The sequence below is a fragment of the Aphelocoma coerulescens genome, chromosome 2 (genome assembly GCF_041296385.1).
Source record: "Aphelocoma coerulescens isolate FSJ_1873_10779 chromosome 2, UR_Acoe_1.0, whole genome shotgun sequence".
Lineage (NCBI taxonomy): Eukaryota > Metazoa > Chordata > Aves > Passeriformes > Corvidae > Aphelocoma > Aphelocoma coerulescens.
Genome location: NC_091015.1, coordinates 29451086 through 29469898, shown reverse-complemented (window position 1 = coordinate 29469898; position 18813 = coordinate 29451086). Strand labels below are relative to the sequence as shown.

Sequence of the window (18813 nt, the reverse complement as noted above, 5' to 3'; positions counted from 1 at the left end):
CTATGAAGGTCTGAACAGACACAGTATGAGCTCATTGGTAGATAAAGGCTTAGACTTTTGTTAGCCTTCAAAGCAGAGAACAATATTACATGGAACACCTCTCTGAAATAAGTATTCTCTCAAGTATGTACTTGAGCAGCCAATAAAAGGAAAAAAATCTATCAGAGATAGGAAGGGATAAACAAGATGCAAGCTAGTAACCATCTGGCTGACCCTGGGTACCAGTGCAGAGGATCATCAGGCAAAGGTGGCTTTAGGGCTTTGGTGCTAAAGTAGCGGCCACAGCTTAACTTCTAATTGTTTTGGGTTACTGGTTCCTCTGCCAGAGCACAACCACTGCTGATGAGATTCTGTGCCAGACAAAAATGACTTTTGACATTGGTCAGATTATGAATAACCAAATATGCTTATTTTAACTGGTTATCATAGCCTGGAACGCTTCTCATCACTTTGAACAAACATTCATTGTCTTACAAAAAATTACACTCCCAATGGGAAAAACTTCTCCTTTCACTGAACTGCTCACAGTGTTTCTGCCTGAAATTGCCTCTCACTAGCAATTCCAGGAACAACAGATCTCATCACATGCTCACCTTGAGCAGGCGACCTCCCACCCTCCTGAACACAGATTGAAAATAAGATGGAAACAGCCATAATGCACTGAGAAGTGGGCAAAAGGATGGTTTATGGCAACAGATAGTTCTGGAATGCTGTTAATTTCTGGGTGTTTACCATGTAATTTATCAAAAGGACTTTCTGGAATTAAGGTCTAAATCTGATCTGTATGAATTCAGATTGCTATAAAGCAGAAAAACACATCAGCTGCTCATGGCACTTTTGATGCATAAATTATGGCCTACACTTTTAGCCAGTTTCTGTTGTCTCAGGAATTTCAAATGAAAAGCATAATTTTTTCAAAGCTCTGAGCTTAACTACCTAAAAATAGGGCATTAGGCTTTGGCAGCTTTTAATAAAATATTTGCAAGTTTGCATATCTGTCTGGGATAATTTGAATATAAAGCCTTTACTCACATGATAACAACATTCTAACATTAATTGTCTGTTCTGTGAAACTGGCCATGGATAACATGCTCACAAAAAGGCGTCTAGATCAGTCTTAAGAGTACAAATTTGATTTTTTTCATCGTTTCACTCCGAGGTGAAACAGGCTGCTTTCTGTTGTGCTGGGACTGCACAGCTGGCAGTATCTAAGCCAGTTATTTACTCTGAGACTGGGTGTGCATGAAATGAGGAAATCCCCTATCTAATCTTCAACTATCTGGCTTTTAGGCTGCCTCCAAGATGAACAGCGATTCCGTGCTAAAGAAACCAGGAGGGTGAATGGCAGTAACCATGCAAATGCAGCAGTATATTTCTAACCATTACTGCTGCTGAATGAACATGGGAGAATTGAGCTGTTCGTCACCTGCCTACCTGCAGCATAATTAAAAATGAACTAATCAATCACCTCCACATCTTTTTTGCATTTGTACTAATCCTTCCTACCTAAATGTTTAATCTCACTCCTTTGTTAACATCATCCTCTGATTCCAGGAGTAGTATTAAATATGGGACCCAAATCCTGCAGAGACTTGCACATGTACTTGAGATGCCCATTTTTTCTGCTTTATTGGAACATAAATTTAGGCACACACTGAAGCCTTTGCAGCTTTGAAGATCTCTGTTTGGAGGCCTTGTGGATAAAATATCTTATGTGCTGCATGACAGTGCATGCTTATGTGTTGGATAATAATGAAATAAATCAGTAACTAATGCCAACAGGGAGCCTCAGACATAGAGAATATTTATCTGATAAAATCCACAACACTCTCAGCTTTTCATTCCTTAAGTGCCTCCAGGTTTGCAGCTGGTCCCAAGGCTGTGGCAGGCTGGACCATGCCAATACGGGAGTAAAAAGAGGAGCATGGCAAACACTCCATGAAACTTGAGCTGGAGGCAGCAGCCCACGATTGGCAGCCAGAGACCCTGCTAGAAAATCAGTGTTCCCAGGGGATGCACAGCAGTTAAGAAGAGCAGCAGGCAGCCATGATACACAGCAGCATCAGGGTGAGCAGAGGAGCTGCAGCAAGGTGTTTCAGCACTTAATCCATGAGACAGGAAGGTAGAAGAATCTACCTGAAGGCATTGGAATACTTTTGCAGTGCAACTCTGACTATTCACAAGCTCAGCATTTCCAGTCCCATACAGCAAATAGACCAGGTATGCCAGGGGATCCACTGTGGTATGACATCAAACTATTCAGTCCAAGACAGAGCACAGATTGGACTCTCATGTTTAAGAAACCAGTTCAGAGAATATTTTGATGGATTTTCTCCAATGACTCCTGCTGATGCTTGAAATAAACTAAATATTTATCAGGACAGAAAGAGAGAGCAAGAATGTTCCTTTCACCTGGTTGTCTAGGAGATATATCCTTCTTAGCTCTTTGAAAATAATTCCTCCTGCTAGTTTAGGTGCCCTTTACAAACAGATTTATGTCTTTAAGTTCATACATGTCCTAAAATTTTGTGTAAAGGAGCCAAAATGTTCACCTATGATTTACAGTTCTTCAGAGTTAGAAGCTGCAGCACTCAATACTGCAGTATTTAAATCCATCTTAACTTACCTACCTTTTATTTTTAAAGGTAAAGCCAGACAATATCAGTCCTAGGCAGTTGTGTAAGCAGAAGACATGGCCCCAGCAACCTGCTCTGCAGTACCTGCAATAATTATATTTACATAATTCTTCAGCATCACATGCTCAGTGGTGGTGAAAATACTGAACTGATCCCACAACACATGGGATGCTTTCTTCCATACAGCTGTGCTTCACTCTTGCCCAAATGTGAGAGGATTTTTATTCCAGTTTTACATGGTCTGGACATGGAACAGCAATCTGTGGAGTTCTTTTTAAAAAACTCAGCAAAACAATTTACATAGTTTTTCCTCCCTGAGCCCTTCCTGCACTACAGAACTTCCACTTTAAGACAGTTCAAAGGCAACCTTGCACACAGAGGCCAGTTGCTCTGCAAGGGGTTGAGAGGACACAGGCCTGCAAAAAAAAAAGAAAAAAAAAACCTTCAAGATGCATCTCTGTTAGGGAGATACAGGATTCCAGGAAAAAATTATCTCTGAGCTTTTTATACAGCAAAGAAAATCTACTCTTTCAGATCTTCTCCATGAAATTCCACTGCTGCAAGACAGTACCTTGAAATAAGAACTAACAACCCCACGTGGAGATAAGTGCTATCAACTCGTCTTTAGCCTTCTCTTAATTATGCTTATTTAATAACTGAAAATTATAGTACTTTTTCATCAATAGATTTCTTGATAGTATAGCACAGAAAGGAAAGAAGCCATTACAAACTCTATTCATATTCTAACATGTAATTATAAGATTATAATTGACTTACGTGGTAGGCCTGCAAGTACTACAGCTGCTAAAGAAGGAAACATAACAAAGATGAGTGGTTTTCTCACTCACAAGAACTCAAATGAGACACTGCTATAATTTGATTGCAAGCGCTTCCAGAAAATCATTAGGATCTTAGAAATTCACTAGAATACCTAGTATAGAAGCAACTTTCCTAGCATAAGAAATTAGATTTTCAACCATCTGCTAGTAGAGCTGTTCATAAAGAATTTAGCTCATGCCATGCAGTATGATACACCTGAACATTTTCTTTTCTGAAATTAAATTTCTAATGCAGGCATTGAAATTCATATTTAGAGACTTAATTAGAAGCCCAGCTTTCGAATGTGTTTGCCACCTGGAGCTCCTATTCAGTTCCCTGTCATTTAAGTACCTGGCTTCAGGCAGCCAAGACTGAAAACTGCAGCTTGAAGAATATTATGGGTAACTCTCACTGTTTTGGGAGATTCCTCCTTACCAGCCTCTGCCATTCCCTGGCAAAACCCCTCCTGATTTTCTGTCTGGATCTGGGGAAAACACTGGGCCAAATGCTCAGCTGTACTGGAATCCAGGCCATGCATGTTTTTTCTCAGTACGAGTTGTGTAATTTAATCATCTATATGTAAATTCACATCAAGAAAAGGGATGGTCCTTAATGAAGGAGATAGGCTCAGTGGCTGTAAAGAAAACAGGACTCCTGGTTTTGACAGCTTGAAGCTGGCACCCTGCCGGGCAGGTGTTTGTACTTTGTATCCACATTCAGGGCCCATCCCATCATAAAGTTCATTTAAACACAGGATTGTTTGGTAAACTGCCACTACTCAGACTGAACAGGTGCTGCTGTGAAAGGTGCACAGTCAGGTGTAGGATTTTTTACCCCTGTAGATTTATTCTCCTGGACTATTTTGAGCTGTATCCAACAAACTCTTACTGCTCAAAATGATAGAACCCAAATGCTTGCTGTTACCTGCATATATCCAAAATCACTCCAGTGAAGAAACACATTCTCTTCCTGAGGGGTAAATTTGACCCGTAGTTTCATAGCAGCCTGAGAAAGCTATCTGTTCATTTGAATAGCCAATGCATCTACTAGAAACTACAGCTAGTAGCTCTGCTATTTGCTGTGCATTAGCTTTTTTAACCCTTCGCATTCCCATGAAAATGTAGTTAACTTCTCTGTGTGCTGTGTTACTGAGTCTTTGCTCTGGGGTGTGGTACAACTTCCAGTGTCCTCACCCCTCTCTCAATGCATTCATCTTCCTTTGTACGTGACTGTTTAATACTGCCTCTACCCTGGGACTGAACTTCATTTCTAGTATTTCACAAAATTCCCTGGAATAATGTCTATTTTTTCTATCTGTCTCAATTTAGATAATAAAAGACATTACTTTGGTTTACATATTTCCAAAGCCATAGATAGGACTTCCTTACTTTTCATATTGGGCATTTTTTTGGTGGTGAACAGGTCAGGCTGGACCAGTTATATGCAATTCATAGTTTATGAGCAGGTAGCATTTGAGTAAAACTGTGTACAGGCTACATGATTAAACAATTCTTTAATCCCTAACAAATGCCTGGAGTTTTTAGTCCACAAAAAGATAGAATAGAATATTATTCTAAGAAGCTACCCCTCTTCCTCCTCTTGCATCACCCTGACTCCCACTGTTCCTCCACTCCTCTGTATACAAAACAAACAAACCTCCCCTTGGCATGACTTGAGCTCATAATGCAACCAAAAGCAAGGGAACAAGAAGAAATGCTAATGCTGACAATAGCAAGAGGAGTTTTTGCTTTTGCAGAGTTGTGATGACATATCCTGCTCTTGCTGGCTCTGGGAAAGGAGCAGGTACCAAACCAGTACCTTCACCAGTGGGGCACATGCTGCTCTCCCAGCCTTATGTAATGATCCACGTGACAGGGACAGAGACTGCAGGAACCTGCCCCGCTTCTTCAGAGCAACACCTCCTTGCACTCTCACACCCACTCACGTCACGTCACGCCTCATTTTTCCCCAGCTACCTCACTGTGCTCCATGGTCCCTTAGAAATTATCTTCAGTTTGTAAAAAATAGTTTTTAACGCTGCTCTTCTGTCCATATGGGCAGATATCTATGCAGTTAATTTAAGGATTACTGGAGCTTCATATTTTCACTATGTTTGCATTATTTGGGTCTCTAGAGAAACAGCCTCTGTAACCTGCATTTGCAAAGGGATCTCTTTATTGTCTGTGCTCTTGGGATTTTATCCACAGGGCTGAGTTAGCACTGCATAGTGCTGCCAGCCCCTTTTCAGGCAGAAAGGTGTGACTGGCTGACATACGATCCGACCATTCACGTGTAATATTTATCCACACTATAGGCAAAAACAATCGTCACTGAATACAATGACATTCAGGAATTCTCGTGATTAGCATTGCTTAGGGGCTTTAAAGAAAAAGCAGGGAGGAGAAAGGCTGCTTTATCAGAAAGGAAGAAGAGGTTCCCCCTGTTGCTCAGTATTTACACTAGCTGAATCTTTACACAGGTATTTTATGAGAGGTTTGGACCCATCTGTTGTAAGGGCACTAGAAGCTCACAAAACCAAGCACACGACAGCTGCAAACGTTGAGTAAATAAATGTGGTGGAGCTTTACATTTAAAGGCAGAGGAGTGATTCCAAAGATGCATACTAACATGATGATTCGTTTTCTTGTGGTTTTGGACCTCAGCTGTCACATTTCTCAGGTTTCATTGTTTTCAATCATGAAAATCACAAACCTTTACAAAACCACAACAAAAAGTCTCAGCAGTAAAATGCACAGCAATCATGTGGTACCAAGAGCTGCAGTTTTAAGGGAATAATTTGTAGGGGAACAATAAAGCAGTTCTATGAATCAGGCTCAGAGAAAACAGAGCCATCTTGACAAGTGTTAGCTGAATATGACATGTTTAACTAGAAGGGGCAGACGCAGGCTCAACACTTAGTTTAGGTAAAACTCAGTCTATCCTACTTTTCCATTGGCTCTCATACCCTACAGCCTGACACACCTCCACGGCATACTTGAAATGTATCACAGGCAGATGAGTCTATATAGGCAGAAAGTACTATCAATATAAAAATATTCTAGGGTGTCTAATATTTCAAATTACAACAATATAGGAAAACAAATATACTAAGACTTTCCCCTCCCCCCTACTTCATCTCTAGAGTTACGCCACCTTCTGCTTGCTGGCTGACTAGAAATCTTCACAAATACAGTCGTTTCTGGTTCCTTGTTTCTCCAGTTTGCCACTGCTCCACAACATTAAATAACGGGATTATGGTAAACTTTTTTTAAAATACAGCTTTTCCAGTTTTGTTCTCTCTTCAAACTTAGAGCAGAGATTCCAGCTAGAGTTAGAAAATTGCCCACCCTGAGCATGGCTGCCTATTACTTTGGCTGCTCTCTCAGTCCTCAGTGATCTCTTGGGTATCCAAAAGAGGTGCTGTGAGATATCTGCTTACCACTGCAAGCAATCAGAAGGATGAGTATCAGTGTCAGCACAGTGGACCCAAGGGGGCAGACAGGGCTAGCAACTGACACTAGAGGATTTTGGTCTTAGGTTATCTTTGAAATCATACATTTAGTCTTCCTGCTTTAAAAAAAAAAAAAGAAAAAAAAGAAAAAAAAAAAAAAAAAAGAAGTGTAGGTAGCTCTAAGCCTAACATGGTCACTCTACAGCTACCAAACTCTGTCAAGCATTGCTAAGACCTGTTTTTGGATTGGTCCCATGAAGGTGAAAAAATTCCTGTAACACAAATCAAACATTCAGGGCTAAGATTCAGCAGAATGGGAAACCATTCAGCTGTTTACACACAAAAATCAGAGCAGAGCTGGCATCTGGTGAATTTTATTGTGTTCTGCTGAGACTGCTGACCAGTCACAGCAATGGCAGCAATTTGTCCAAGGTGGTCTGTTTATCTTTTAATTTTCCAAGGCAGCAACCTTATACAACACTGCTTATTTAAACCTGCCTGTCAGTACCTCACCTAAAATGCAAACATGGAGGTGAAGCCAGATCCATAAATGTATTTGATGTGCTTGCACAGAAATCTTCTGCCTTGTCTTCACAGTCAGACTTCTAGTGATCCCTGAAGTATCTTATGAGAAATTCTGTGCACCCACTGCAAGTCTGAGCTTTCCAGACATGCTGTGTTTCCAGACTGCAAGCACAGGATGGTCACTCTGTGTTCCCAAGTGGCCTGTGGTGGCTTGCTGCTGTCAAAATTACTCACATACCCAGCTTCTAGTAATTCTCCTTTCCCAGGGCGAGCAAGCTGTATCTTGCTGGTCTGTCACAGCAATTCATCCAGTCCTACAGCAGCCCCAGACAGTTCTCTCCCATGGGCAAATTCAAGCAGTGCAGCCAGTTCCCAGTTCTTGCTAAAAATGGTAGTTGGGAGCAGGTAACTGCCCTTGTCAGACAAGTTCACCTCACCCACGGCACCACAGCTCCCAGCAGGAAACTAGGCTGGCTGGGAAGCACTCCTCATCACAGCACTGCTGCCTCTGCTACTCCTGTGGCAGGACAGAAGTGTGGCAGGGTCAGTTCAGCCAGCCTGTGCCTTGCCTCCATGGTGAGGTGTAGCCACTGAAGTCTTGCTTTTCAGGTTGGGTGTCACAACTCTGCTTATGGAGCAGGAATCAGATGACTGCTGGCTTTTTCTGCTGGTACTTGTGGTGGGTATGTCAGCCCATGCCTGAAGCTTCTACTGGAACTGCATGAGCAAGTTTGGCCACTGATACGGAAGCAGATTTCTAGCTCGCAGGAAGGGGAATCATTCCTGACATTTGTCAGAGGAGATAATTTTAGGAATTCTCATTCTGATTTCAGTGGCATACTGGATGACAAAATGAGTATTTAAAGTATGCAATTCTTTTCCCTAGAAAATAAATAAACCTCTGTCTAAGAAAGCTGGAGATACCAAAAATCCACCTTTCCTGATGTGGAGGGAAGAAACAAACACAATTTTAGCTCAACAGCAGTTAGCCTGGGAGAGTGTAACAACAAGTTAAGAGACAATTTTGTGGGAGGAAGGAGAAATCCAAACAAAGAGCACCAGGAACTGGATAAAATTTGAGCGGGAATAAGGATTAATAGGTTTTACATGTTTGTGAGGTTAACTACCCTCATGACTTATTAGCAGCACATTTCAGAGCTGGGCCACAGCTGAGCTGCAGACCCTGTTATGGAAGCAGCATTTCCAAAGGCAGGGCTAGCACAATGCAGGCTAGAAGGTAATCCCTGACTGCAAACACACTCACTCAAACTGGGCTCACCATGGTAGTGGCAATAAAAGCAATGAATTTAATTGCATTGAACTACCCATTTTTGTTGCCTCTATATTCACAATCTGAAAGGAAAAGCAGAAACTTCTTCATACACTGCTGTGCAAGAGAAGAAAGAATTTATTCCCTGATACCAGAACAGTGCATTACAGTATCCAAATGAAACCTTCATGTTTTCCTACTCTTAATCATGTGTCAGCGTTGCTACAAAACAACAGTTACACAGAAATGAAAGTCTGGCAAACAGATGCAGGGGTGAGGGCAGTGTATCCCTGCCCCTCAGGGCCTATGGAGGGGGACAGCAGGGAGATAGCCTGCAGCTGGCCCGTGTCCTCGCTGGGGTGGCATAGAAGTCCAAGTTATCTGCACCTGCACTTTAGCCAGATACGAGGAGCAAAGGGAGCTGCTCTGATCAATGCTCCCAAGTCACACACGAGCTTATCAGAAACTCCGTGCAGAGCCTCCAGTGGAGGCCCACAGGATGGGCTTGGCAGTAGCAGCTGAGGCCAGGGGCAGAGTCCCAGTGCCACCCAGACACAGCTGCAGCAGGATGTAACCCAATGCTGTGATTCAAATCAGGAGCAGGAGGTTGCTACCTAATTGTCAACCTGTGCCCTTTCCAAAAGAGTTATACATGTAAAATACGTGCCGCATCAGAGCCAGTGTGACAAGTCTGCACAAGGAAGTAAAAAACCAGATAGAGGATTGTTTGGTTGGGTTTTTTCCCCCTTCAAAAATATCCAGTACACTGGGTGCCACCTCCTCTATTTCTGTACACAGCCACATCTGTACTCACAGGCACAGGAAAAAAGGTCTTTGCAAGCATATGGACAGTCCACCCAAAGGGGTCACCACAGCCAGCATGGCCATGGGCTGGTGGCTCAGCACCTGTTTTACTGCTCAGGCAGTAACCAGTTATGCCACACTGAATGTAAGCACCACAAAAAATAATTGCACACCTGCATGAACCGTTGGCTTTACTTCCTGAACTTAATCTGGAGCACAAGACAATATCTTGGCTGTACATAGTCCATTTTATTGAAGGACTGCTTTGAGACCCTGCTTCCCTCTTCCTTCTTTTTAGAACCAATGCAAAAAGCTTAATTTAGGACACAAATGTCAAGTGGCAATGTTTTTATTAGTATGTGGCCTAGGAAATTTTTTTTCCACTCTACTTTGATCAGCTCATTGGTATCTGAAATCTGGGGGTTTTAAGTAAATGGTTTAACTTGCTAAACATACAAGGAAAGGGCTCACTGGGGTTACTAGAGGCTAGGTGCGTACAATCTTGAAATAGGAGCAGAAGTATGCAAAGCAGTGTGCTTGGCCCCTGCATCAACATGCAATTTGCTACATTTCTTACTTTCTATACACAGTAATCCTATGTCTTTCCTTGTTTGGTGCTGTCCCAGATGGATGCTCATTCCTCACACAGAGCAGATAGTATGCCTCAGGTATGAGGCATGCTGTTAATTCAGTCACTGTACAGTTAACTCAATAAAGCAAACATTTAGTTCTTGTAAAAGTATTCTCAGATGATTCATTATCTCAGACTCTAATGACCAATTAACTTAACACTGCTTGGATAAGGAAGGAAGGAAGAGGTATAAATTGGCCTACTATAGCCTTTATCTGTATTCCTAGTGTCAGCCTAATCCAATTTAGTTCCTGAGGTGCAAAAACTTTTAATTCAGAGCTATGTCAGCAACTGGTTTGCACATTACAATACCTGTATGAGCTGGTCTGGCTCACTCCCTTCTTCCACAGTAATTAATTTAGACCTTCCATTTCGCTCATTGTCCCGAATGCCAACAGCAACCTGAGTAGCCTTCAGCCGCTCGTATTTATTGCATGATGAGCCACACCACTGATAGATTTCCTGAAATAATGAAGAGAACACACACATTAGCAATAGGATTCAACACAACAAAATTATTAAATTATCCTACTGGATCTAAATCACCAGAACATCAGTGAATCTAGATCTTTCAGACATGCTTTCTAGAAGTCAGGTAGATATTTGCAGTATCTATGACATAGTCTCAAACTGCACCAGGAGAGATATATGTTGGATATTAGGAGAAATTTCTTCACAGAAAGGGTGAATAAACATTGGAAATGGATTCACACCCCTGGAGGTGTTTAAGAAAAGATTGCATGTGGCACTCAGTGCTGTGGTCTGGTTGACAGGGTGGTGTTCAGTTGAAGGTTGCACTCAGTGACCTCAGAGGTCTTTTCCAATGTATTTCATTCTGTGATGCTGTAATATGCAAGATATTTACATAATATAATTTAGCTTCCACATACTAGGAGATCACTTGAGCTCAGAATAGCTGGAGTTTTGGTTTGACTTAGTTTCATCCCAATTACAGATACAGCTTCAGCTAATTAAAGAACCAGAAAATCCTAAATTTGCTACTGCAAATTTTACATCTGTCAGCTCCTCTTCTATGGTACTTCAGCAGTGCTGGTACTTATCTGTGTCAAGAAACAAATTAATTTCAAAATCTCAAGGCAGATCCTGGTTGTATGTGTTACTCAAATGTACAGTTAGATCTTTCAATCCAGTTTTTTATTTGCTGACCCTTTGCAGAATGCAGCATGTTCCCAAGGCTCCTCTCAGGAAGGAGAGCCACCAGAACCAGCCTAAGACAGGTCACCTGATTCAGCCACACAGACCATGGACGCCCATTGGCAAATCCCATTATTCATCCAGAACTTGAAGCACTTCAGAATGAAGAATTTAGATTTCAGTCTTGATGAAAATTACTAACAAAAGGCAGAACATAAGCTGCAGGGATGCTAGAAGCTGGGTTGGAAGGAGCCAGTACAAGGAAATTATTCATCTTGGCTGGTTGCTTCCACCACCTTCTCCTGGAAGAAGGTAATTTGATTCTTCACATGACTCTATCAAATAGCTTAAATAGTACAGAAATAAAGGTATACAGTCATTTTCAACTTTTAAAAAGGTTGAACTGGTTTGTGTTCATCTGCAATGCAAATTTTAGTCAAACGCATCACTGAATAAATTACTGGGGCTTAGTTTTATATTGTATGTACAACTGTATAAAACTTAGATTTGAGATGAAAATCTGTTCCATAAAAAAAAAAAAAATCAAGCTCTTTCTGCTGACCACTGTTGGTCTTTAACAGTACTTGGAATGGTGGGTTGAGACAAGTGAGGGATGAAACACAGCTTCTCATTGCTAGCAGATGCAAATTTTTAGAAGACAGCTAACATTAATGGCATCTGCATGCAAAACAGTGCTAGTAACTTCCAACAGTTACTTTTCACCAGTTTGGACACAAAAAAACCCCACAATGAGATCTCAGTGATCTCACTGTGCCCTTCCAACCTCCCTTCCCCTCAAAAGCATCTCTTCAAAGACACAAAGTTTTAAGCTTCCTCAGGATTACACCACAGATTCACAGAACTGTATCCCTTTCAACTTGCACGTCATGCAACAAAAGCTGTGAGGTTTTCAGCTTGCCTTTAACAACTTGACTGTAGGCTTAAGTAAAAAAAAATGCTTCTAAGTTCTGATTTAAATACTGACAGTTTACCAAGTATCCAGAATCTGGAGACATTGCTGGCATCAGGTCTCAACCTTATCTTAAATCCAACTTTCTACATTTCCCCAGGAAAACAAAATGTCTGTTCATACTTAGGGAAATAATTTCCTAGAGAACTGAATGTGTAGAAAGTAAAACATTCCAATCTGAGAAGATTTTTTAATACATTTGTAATTGCCATGCACAGCTTCAGCCATTTTCTTCCAAATTCATGCAGACTTTCCACAACACAGACTCCTTAGCATCATTCTCATCTTGGCCTACATCCTACTAACTGAGCTTATTTGCAGCTATGCGAGGAAACAGGAGTCACAAAGTATAGCAGCAATAAATGGGAATTCTTTATTTCCCATAGCCTATAGAAGCAATAAGGAAGAGAAAGAAGTCATAAAATAGAGAACTAGAGGAAGAGGTAAGGCAGCTATTGCCTTATCTCAGTGTTGATGCAGCAATTGGTGGAGCTTGCTCATTCAGAAAGGTTAAAAGTGCAGCTTCAGTTGTACCCATTGGCCTTCTCTTGGTTTTTGGTAACTGGTGATAGAACCTCAAACAAGCAGTTGCATCTACAAAATAAATATTTTTGCTGTACTGACCGCAAAGGATATTGTGAGACTTAAATTGCCACTGCAAATTATGAAGACCTTTACTTCTTGGACAATAAATTCACATTTTCTTTTCCTAGCATCTCCTAAAGGCCCCACTGCACCCAAGTTACTCCACATTCACAGTTTATTCTCCCTGTCTGACTAAACCGAGCTCTCCTACAGTCCACAGGCTCTAGGTTTCAAATGAGCCTGAGGAAGGAGAAGGATCTTTAAATATCTCCAGTAATGGATTTCAGATATTTAAATTTGCAGGTTTCATTATTTTCCTCATGGGGTCCATGTTCCACGTTTTCTTCTCCACATAAACCACCACTTGAATCAACAGGTAGTGTCTGAAAACATGGTTATTTAAAAAACACATATTGTAAAAGCTAGAGAAATAAGAATCTGATTATTTTTTATCACTAGAGAATAAAGACACTATTCTTTATTAAAAGCCTGAAAGTTAAACTTCATGTACTGTATAATCCAATAGAAGGAAGCAAGCAGCCACAAGTCATGAAAGTGTCCTGAAGTATACAATATTGTCATATATTTACTATGATCACTAAAATACCTTAAGCATTCAGTGCTAGAAGCTTTCAGGAGCTTGGATTTAGTTAATTTTCCCTTCTGAACTATAATAATCTCATTTTCAATGTATCTGATTTTGAGGCCTCACAGTAGAGAAGCCGAATATCTACAAGTTTGCCTTCCTGATAACTTATCCATTTCATCCTCTAGGTAGATTGGGTTTTTCAACAATTTAAAGCCACAAAAAGATTTTTAGAAGTTAAAGACGCTTCTTGAGAAGGCTAATATTTAGATCTGGATTTACCTGAAACACAGTCATTTAGTTATCTAACTATGTCCAACACATCATTTAACTTTTGGGACATATTTTATTAATTATGTATTTCTTTTTTAGACATATAAAGTGCTCAACTATGGGCAAAATATGATATTTAGCTTTAGCTCACTCACTACTTTCACAATTTCCTAGCTGTACTACACCTTCACTATTTTTAGGCTTGCTTTGCTAACTTTATTTTGAATTGGCAGGTTGACAAAAAATGTTTCCATTAAAATGAAAACAGACTTCAAGTGTTCACTCCTCTCAAAATAAAAGAGCTTCATTCATCAGTAATTCCTGTGCCAAGCCCAGTTTATTTTCAGAAGTTTGCACTAGCAGTATTTATTTTTTTAAACCTCTTAAAGAGAATTCTGAGAGAGATGCCCTATATTAATGTCTGTTGCTATCAATATAGTTATCAGATCACAGTGGGACAATTAACAACTGAGGGCAAGAAAATGTTATAATGAATACTCACAATGACCACCCTAGAGCTCCTGAGTGGGGTTGGGAAGGCAAGCTGGGTCTGTGCCACGCACACTGTCGTCAGAACAAGGTCTCCCCACAAATGCACATTTTGGGGACACAGTTTGGTCTTTTAGCCATACAGTGTCAGAATTCACTGCTCTTACTCCTAATAGCTTCTGGCCTGCAGAGTGACCTTGTGCAAGTCACATGAGACTTCTACAGCACATTAAAAATGACCCAACATTTAGCTTCTATACAGAAGTTGTGCATCAGGATGATTATGCATGGCTCATGTGTAACCCTGAGCAAGAGCACCTTGGCACTTTTCCCTGTATGGAAGGGGACTGTGAAAGTACACCTCCTGCTTCCTGCTCCAGCCCCAAATGGCATGCAGAGCAAGAGAAGGAAAAACAAACAAAAAAATCACTTATTTCAGAAGTGACATAAAAAACAAATTTTTCCCTTCTAAACCATAGCCACCTCTGTATTCAACTGGCAGCCTCCTTAATCTGGAGGCGAGTGAAAATATACTCTCTTTTCTGGATCTTTTGTGGTCATTTCTGTGGATCATAGCCAGGACAATAACAGCAAAAGCCAAGAAGCTTAAATCCATGAAGAAGTTTTTCTCTAGTTAAACATGTCCTAAACATGCAAGTGTTTTAAACCTATATGTCTGTTGCAATACCTACTAATCTCCAGGCCCCTACTGTAATTGCTGATTTGCATTCTCTTACATGAAGAGACAGTTAAAAGCTAAATAAATTAAATAGGTTTCAAAATTCTAATTTGAAACAAGTTTGTGGTGAAACTTCAATTTAGGTGGAAAATAACAGTGAAATGTTCGTCTCATTAACTTTAAAATACTGAAATAAACTTTAAGCTTTCATTAAGGAAAGAATTTAAGCCAAGTATCACAAGCTGGTATGCCTCTATTCTTTCTTTGGAGGCCCTGATACACCTTAAACCTGCCCACCTTTGCCCACATATACACCAGAACACTCTCTCAGAATGTAATTGCACCTCAGTTAAAAAAAAGACCACTCTTAGCTGAGAGACAGATAAAATCTATAGTGTGTACCTTTTCATCTTGTCATGATGCAAGTTATGCTGACTCAATGTCTGTCAGTCAGGATGTCTTTTGTTTCTCTAAACCACACCATTTGGTGCAGCAGAGGTACAGCTCTAATGCAGAGGGACTCAAAGCAAGAAAACTCTTCAGCTAAATCTGCTCAATCCTGTGAAATGCCATACTACATTCTCTTTACCCCCACAACTCAGACTAAAGGGCTGAAAGCAAGAAAAGAATGTTTGTAAAAGTTATAATTGCCTTAATTCCTCTTTTCCCTTTGGCTAAGCTGCTGCTGTTCAGAAGTAGATCAGAGCCTGGGCAAATAACCACATCACAGAATGCCACTGCAGTGGTTTTACAGCAGGTAGAAGAAAGGCTGATGAGGCTTGTAAGGAAAGGTGGGTCAGGAGGAGAGCAGCTGTGATGTAGGGGTCCCCAAAAGAGCCAGCACTCCCAGTACTCACCTCCTGAAGGAAGTAGAGGAAAAAGCCCAGCAACACTAGAGGCAGATGGAACATACATGAATATTGGCAAAGCTTTACAAATATCTTATAATGATATTATCAAAATAATTGGAAGGCATTCAGCTGAGACTCTTCATGGTCATTAGTGAACAGCTGCTCTGATAAGGCATGAGTTCCTTTTAGCTGAAACTCTACTTTGTTAAAAATCTAGTCCTGTAATTAAACTTAATATGTCTAAAGGAGAAATGACAATACAAAATAGAAATAAACTTGGAAAAAGTTTATATATGAACTGCAAACAACAGAAATACTTCTAATGCCTTTAATTTTAACTATCTGTAAAACAGTGGCATATTACATCGGTATTTGTATTTCAAACACCAAGTTTTTGGAAATAAAACAGGAAGCCCTAAAGCAAGAGTGTGGAGCTTTTTAAAAAATTTTTTTTTAAGTATAGAAAAGTGCTAAATCAAGGAAACAAAGTCCACATGGTGGGGAAAATAACTGAACAAAAATAGCTAGAATGCAGCTCTTTTCTGTCAGTTCATTGACATTCAGGCTGCTTTTTAGGAACTAACAATATGTATTAAGAAGAATGCTTGGATTCAACTGGATTAATATAGACCTCCGAAGGCATTTTTCTCCTTAAGTTATTCCATTTTTTTCTTTCTTGAGTGTTGAATTCTTGATAGAGGCAGAGAAAAAATCCCTCTCATTTCACATATCTATCAAATCTACCTTTTACATTTGTTGAAACTGTAATACAGTGAACCATTCAAAGTTGTGGAGTTTTGATAATCCAAAACAAACTTCAAATTCATTCAGTCAGAATACCTCTGAGGCCACCATGAGCCTGGCCCTAGTAAAATTACAATAGAGTCTTTGTAACCAGTCTTTGGAGTCTCCCACTTGACTCAAATGGAACAAATTTTCAGACTAAAAATAAGTCAGATATAGCACAGTCATGCACTCAGTACATTCATTTTTCCTCTCCCACCTGTTTTGCTAGTATGCACTAGGAATAGCCCTTGCTATACCACAGTGGATTAAGGCATTAATACCAGGATGATCTTAATTCTAAACAACAGCAGGTCAAGCAGCAAAAATCTGGATTTCCTACAACATCAGGAAGTAAACTAACTTAACTGAATCCTTGTGGATACATGTATGTCCAGTTCACCTGGAGCTTAAATGATGACCTCTGGTTCAGCTACTCTTCTGTGTGCAAGTGGGGGTGAGGGGAAATTTTCCAGTCCATAGAGTATGAAGAAAAACAATCCATACTCTGAATACTTTAACTGAAGGTGGGGGTGGGGGGGAAAGGACTTCATTTTATTTTTCTCCATCTGATGACTTTGGGACTATAGCAACTTCCAGAATGCTGGCATTTACCCTGCTGGAGTAACTGGTTCACAGAATTATAGAAAAATTAAGATGCTTGCTTATCAAGATACACATTGTATAGTTAGAGCAATATTTTAATGCTGTTAATAAGTCTATAAAGTTAATAAAGAACCAAAGCACTTTAGTTCTTCAAGCTCAGCTACTTCTTTGGCAGCTCCCTGCTACAGCATGAGGAATAGTTTAATTCTCAGCTGGGGGAAACTGGGGAAGAGGTTATTTGTAGGAGAAACATGTGCATGGAAAAACAACATGAGTCAGTTGTTAGAGCCAGGGAAAGCAACTAGAAACATACAGTGATAAAATGCAAGAATCCGCTCTTCCAGCCCTATTTATACCTTAACAGTGACTTTATTAAAGCAATTAATATGTCTGTTGTGAACTGCTTTTTCCAATGGAAGAGAAGAAGCTAAAAGAGATAGTGAGGGAAGAAGATTACAGAAGCCACCAAGACAACTGTGCTTAAGGTTGCAATGTGATGCTGAATCATACCTCGTGGTCTTAATCATAAAGCAAGTATCTGTTCTCTTGATCTTTAAAAAGCAGAAGTTACTTTTCTTTTTGTAAACATAATTTAATCTATACCAAGTTCACAGTTGTTATGAAAAGCAGCTGTCATAAAAAGCCAGCCTTTTTGCCTGATGTATTTCTTCTAGTGTTTTTGTTGCACAGCAGCAGTTTTTCTTCTTTTGACCTGCTTATTATGCCAGGTATTCTAGTAGGAACATACTGACAGATACATGAGAACTCTGTTCAGTCTCATACTTTTGAGTTCTAACTTCATAATTTTCATTTGGATTCATGAAGCCCTTGAGAATTATACACATTGATTGCTAGATAGCACAAGTTGTTTCTAAGAACATTGCGGGCTCTTAAATTTCAAACCAGCAACCTCTTGGCTGTTTATAAATCAGTTTATAACCACCATTATGGGAACAGGAAGAATGGACAACTGAGTACAGTTTACCTTCAATTTTCATTTAGCTTGAGCTATAGTTGTCACTTCACCCATCTGCACTCTTCCTTTGGGAGAAGGGTAATGTTCTGTCTGCAGAACTTTTATTGTACTGACAAAACTTTCCAGCTGCAATCAGGCCCAAGCTCAAACCTCAGTGGTAGTTATCACACACTGTCCTTCACCCCCTTATTTTAACAATTGTCTCTTAATTTCTTCAAGGTGGCTGAGCAGTGCACATCCCTCTGCCTGCCCTCTGCAGTCACCTAGCTCATGGCACTGCTGCTGTCTCCCATCAAGAGATTAATCACACAATCAAACCTTACATTTTACAGAGCTCTATCCAAACACATGCACAGAGGATATTTTTGCTGGTCACTAAGGATACAACTTCAGACAGCCTTCATACAAGCAGGGCTTCCCATAATGAGTTGGGAAGCTTTCAATAAAATCAGCTGATCAATTCACATTGCTTTATTTCATTGTTATTCCCATTACTTCTGCTGCATGTCTTGATAACTACCCAAATTATTAACACATCTCAACATTCCAATTTTGTAAATCACCAGTATACGCCAATATTTCACAATACTGACAAGTCTCCTTCCCACTTTAAACCAAGAAAATTGACAAAAGATGACAAAAAGATATGAAAGACTTTAGTACATCTTATCAGAAATATACACATATACAGTATATTTACATATGCATTGAGATAAGAACTAAA

At 40.1% G+C, this 18813-nt stretch overlaps 1 protein-coding gene across 1 annotated transcript in view; it reads right to left on the bottom strand.

The window, feature by feature from the left end:
- Nucleotides 1-18813, bottom strand: part of LOC138106391 (scinderin) — a 49424-nt gene that overhangs the window by 20767 nt on the left and 9844 nt on the right. Inside the window, exon 4 of the mRNA XM_069006924.1 lies at nt 10449-10598. Within this exon, the coding sequence (XP_068863025.1) occupies nt 10449-10598 (150 nt within the window). The remainder of the gene's footprint in view (nt 1-10448; nt 10599-18813) is intronic.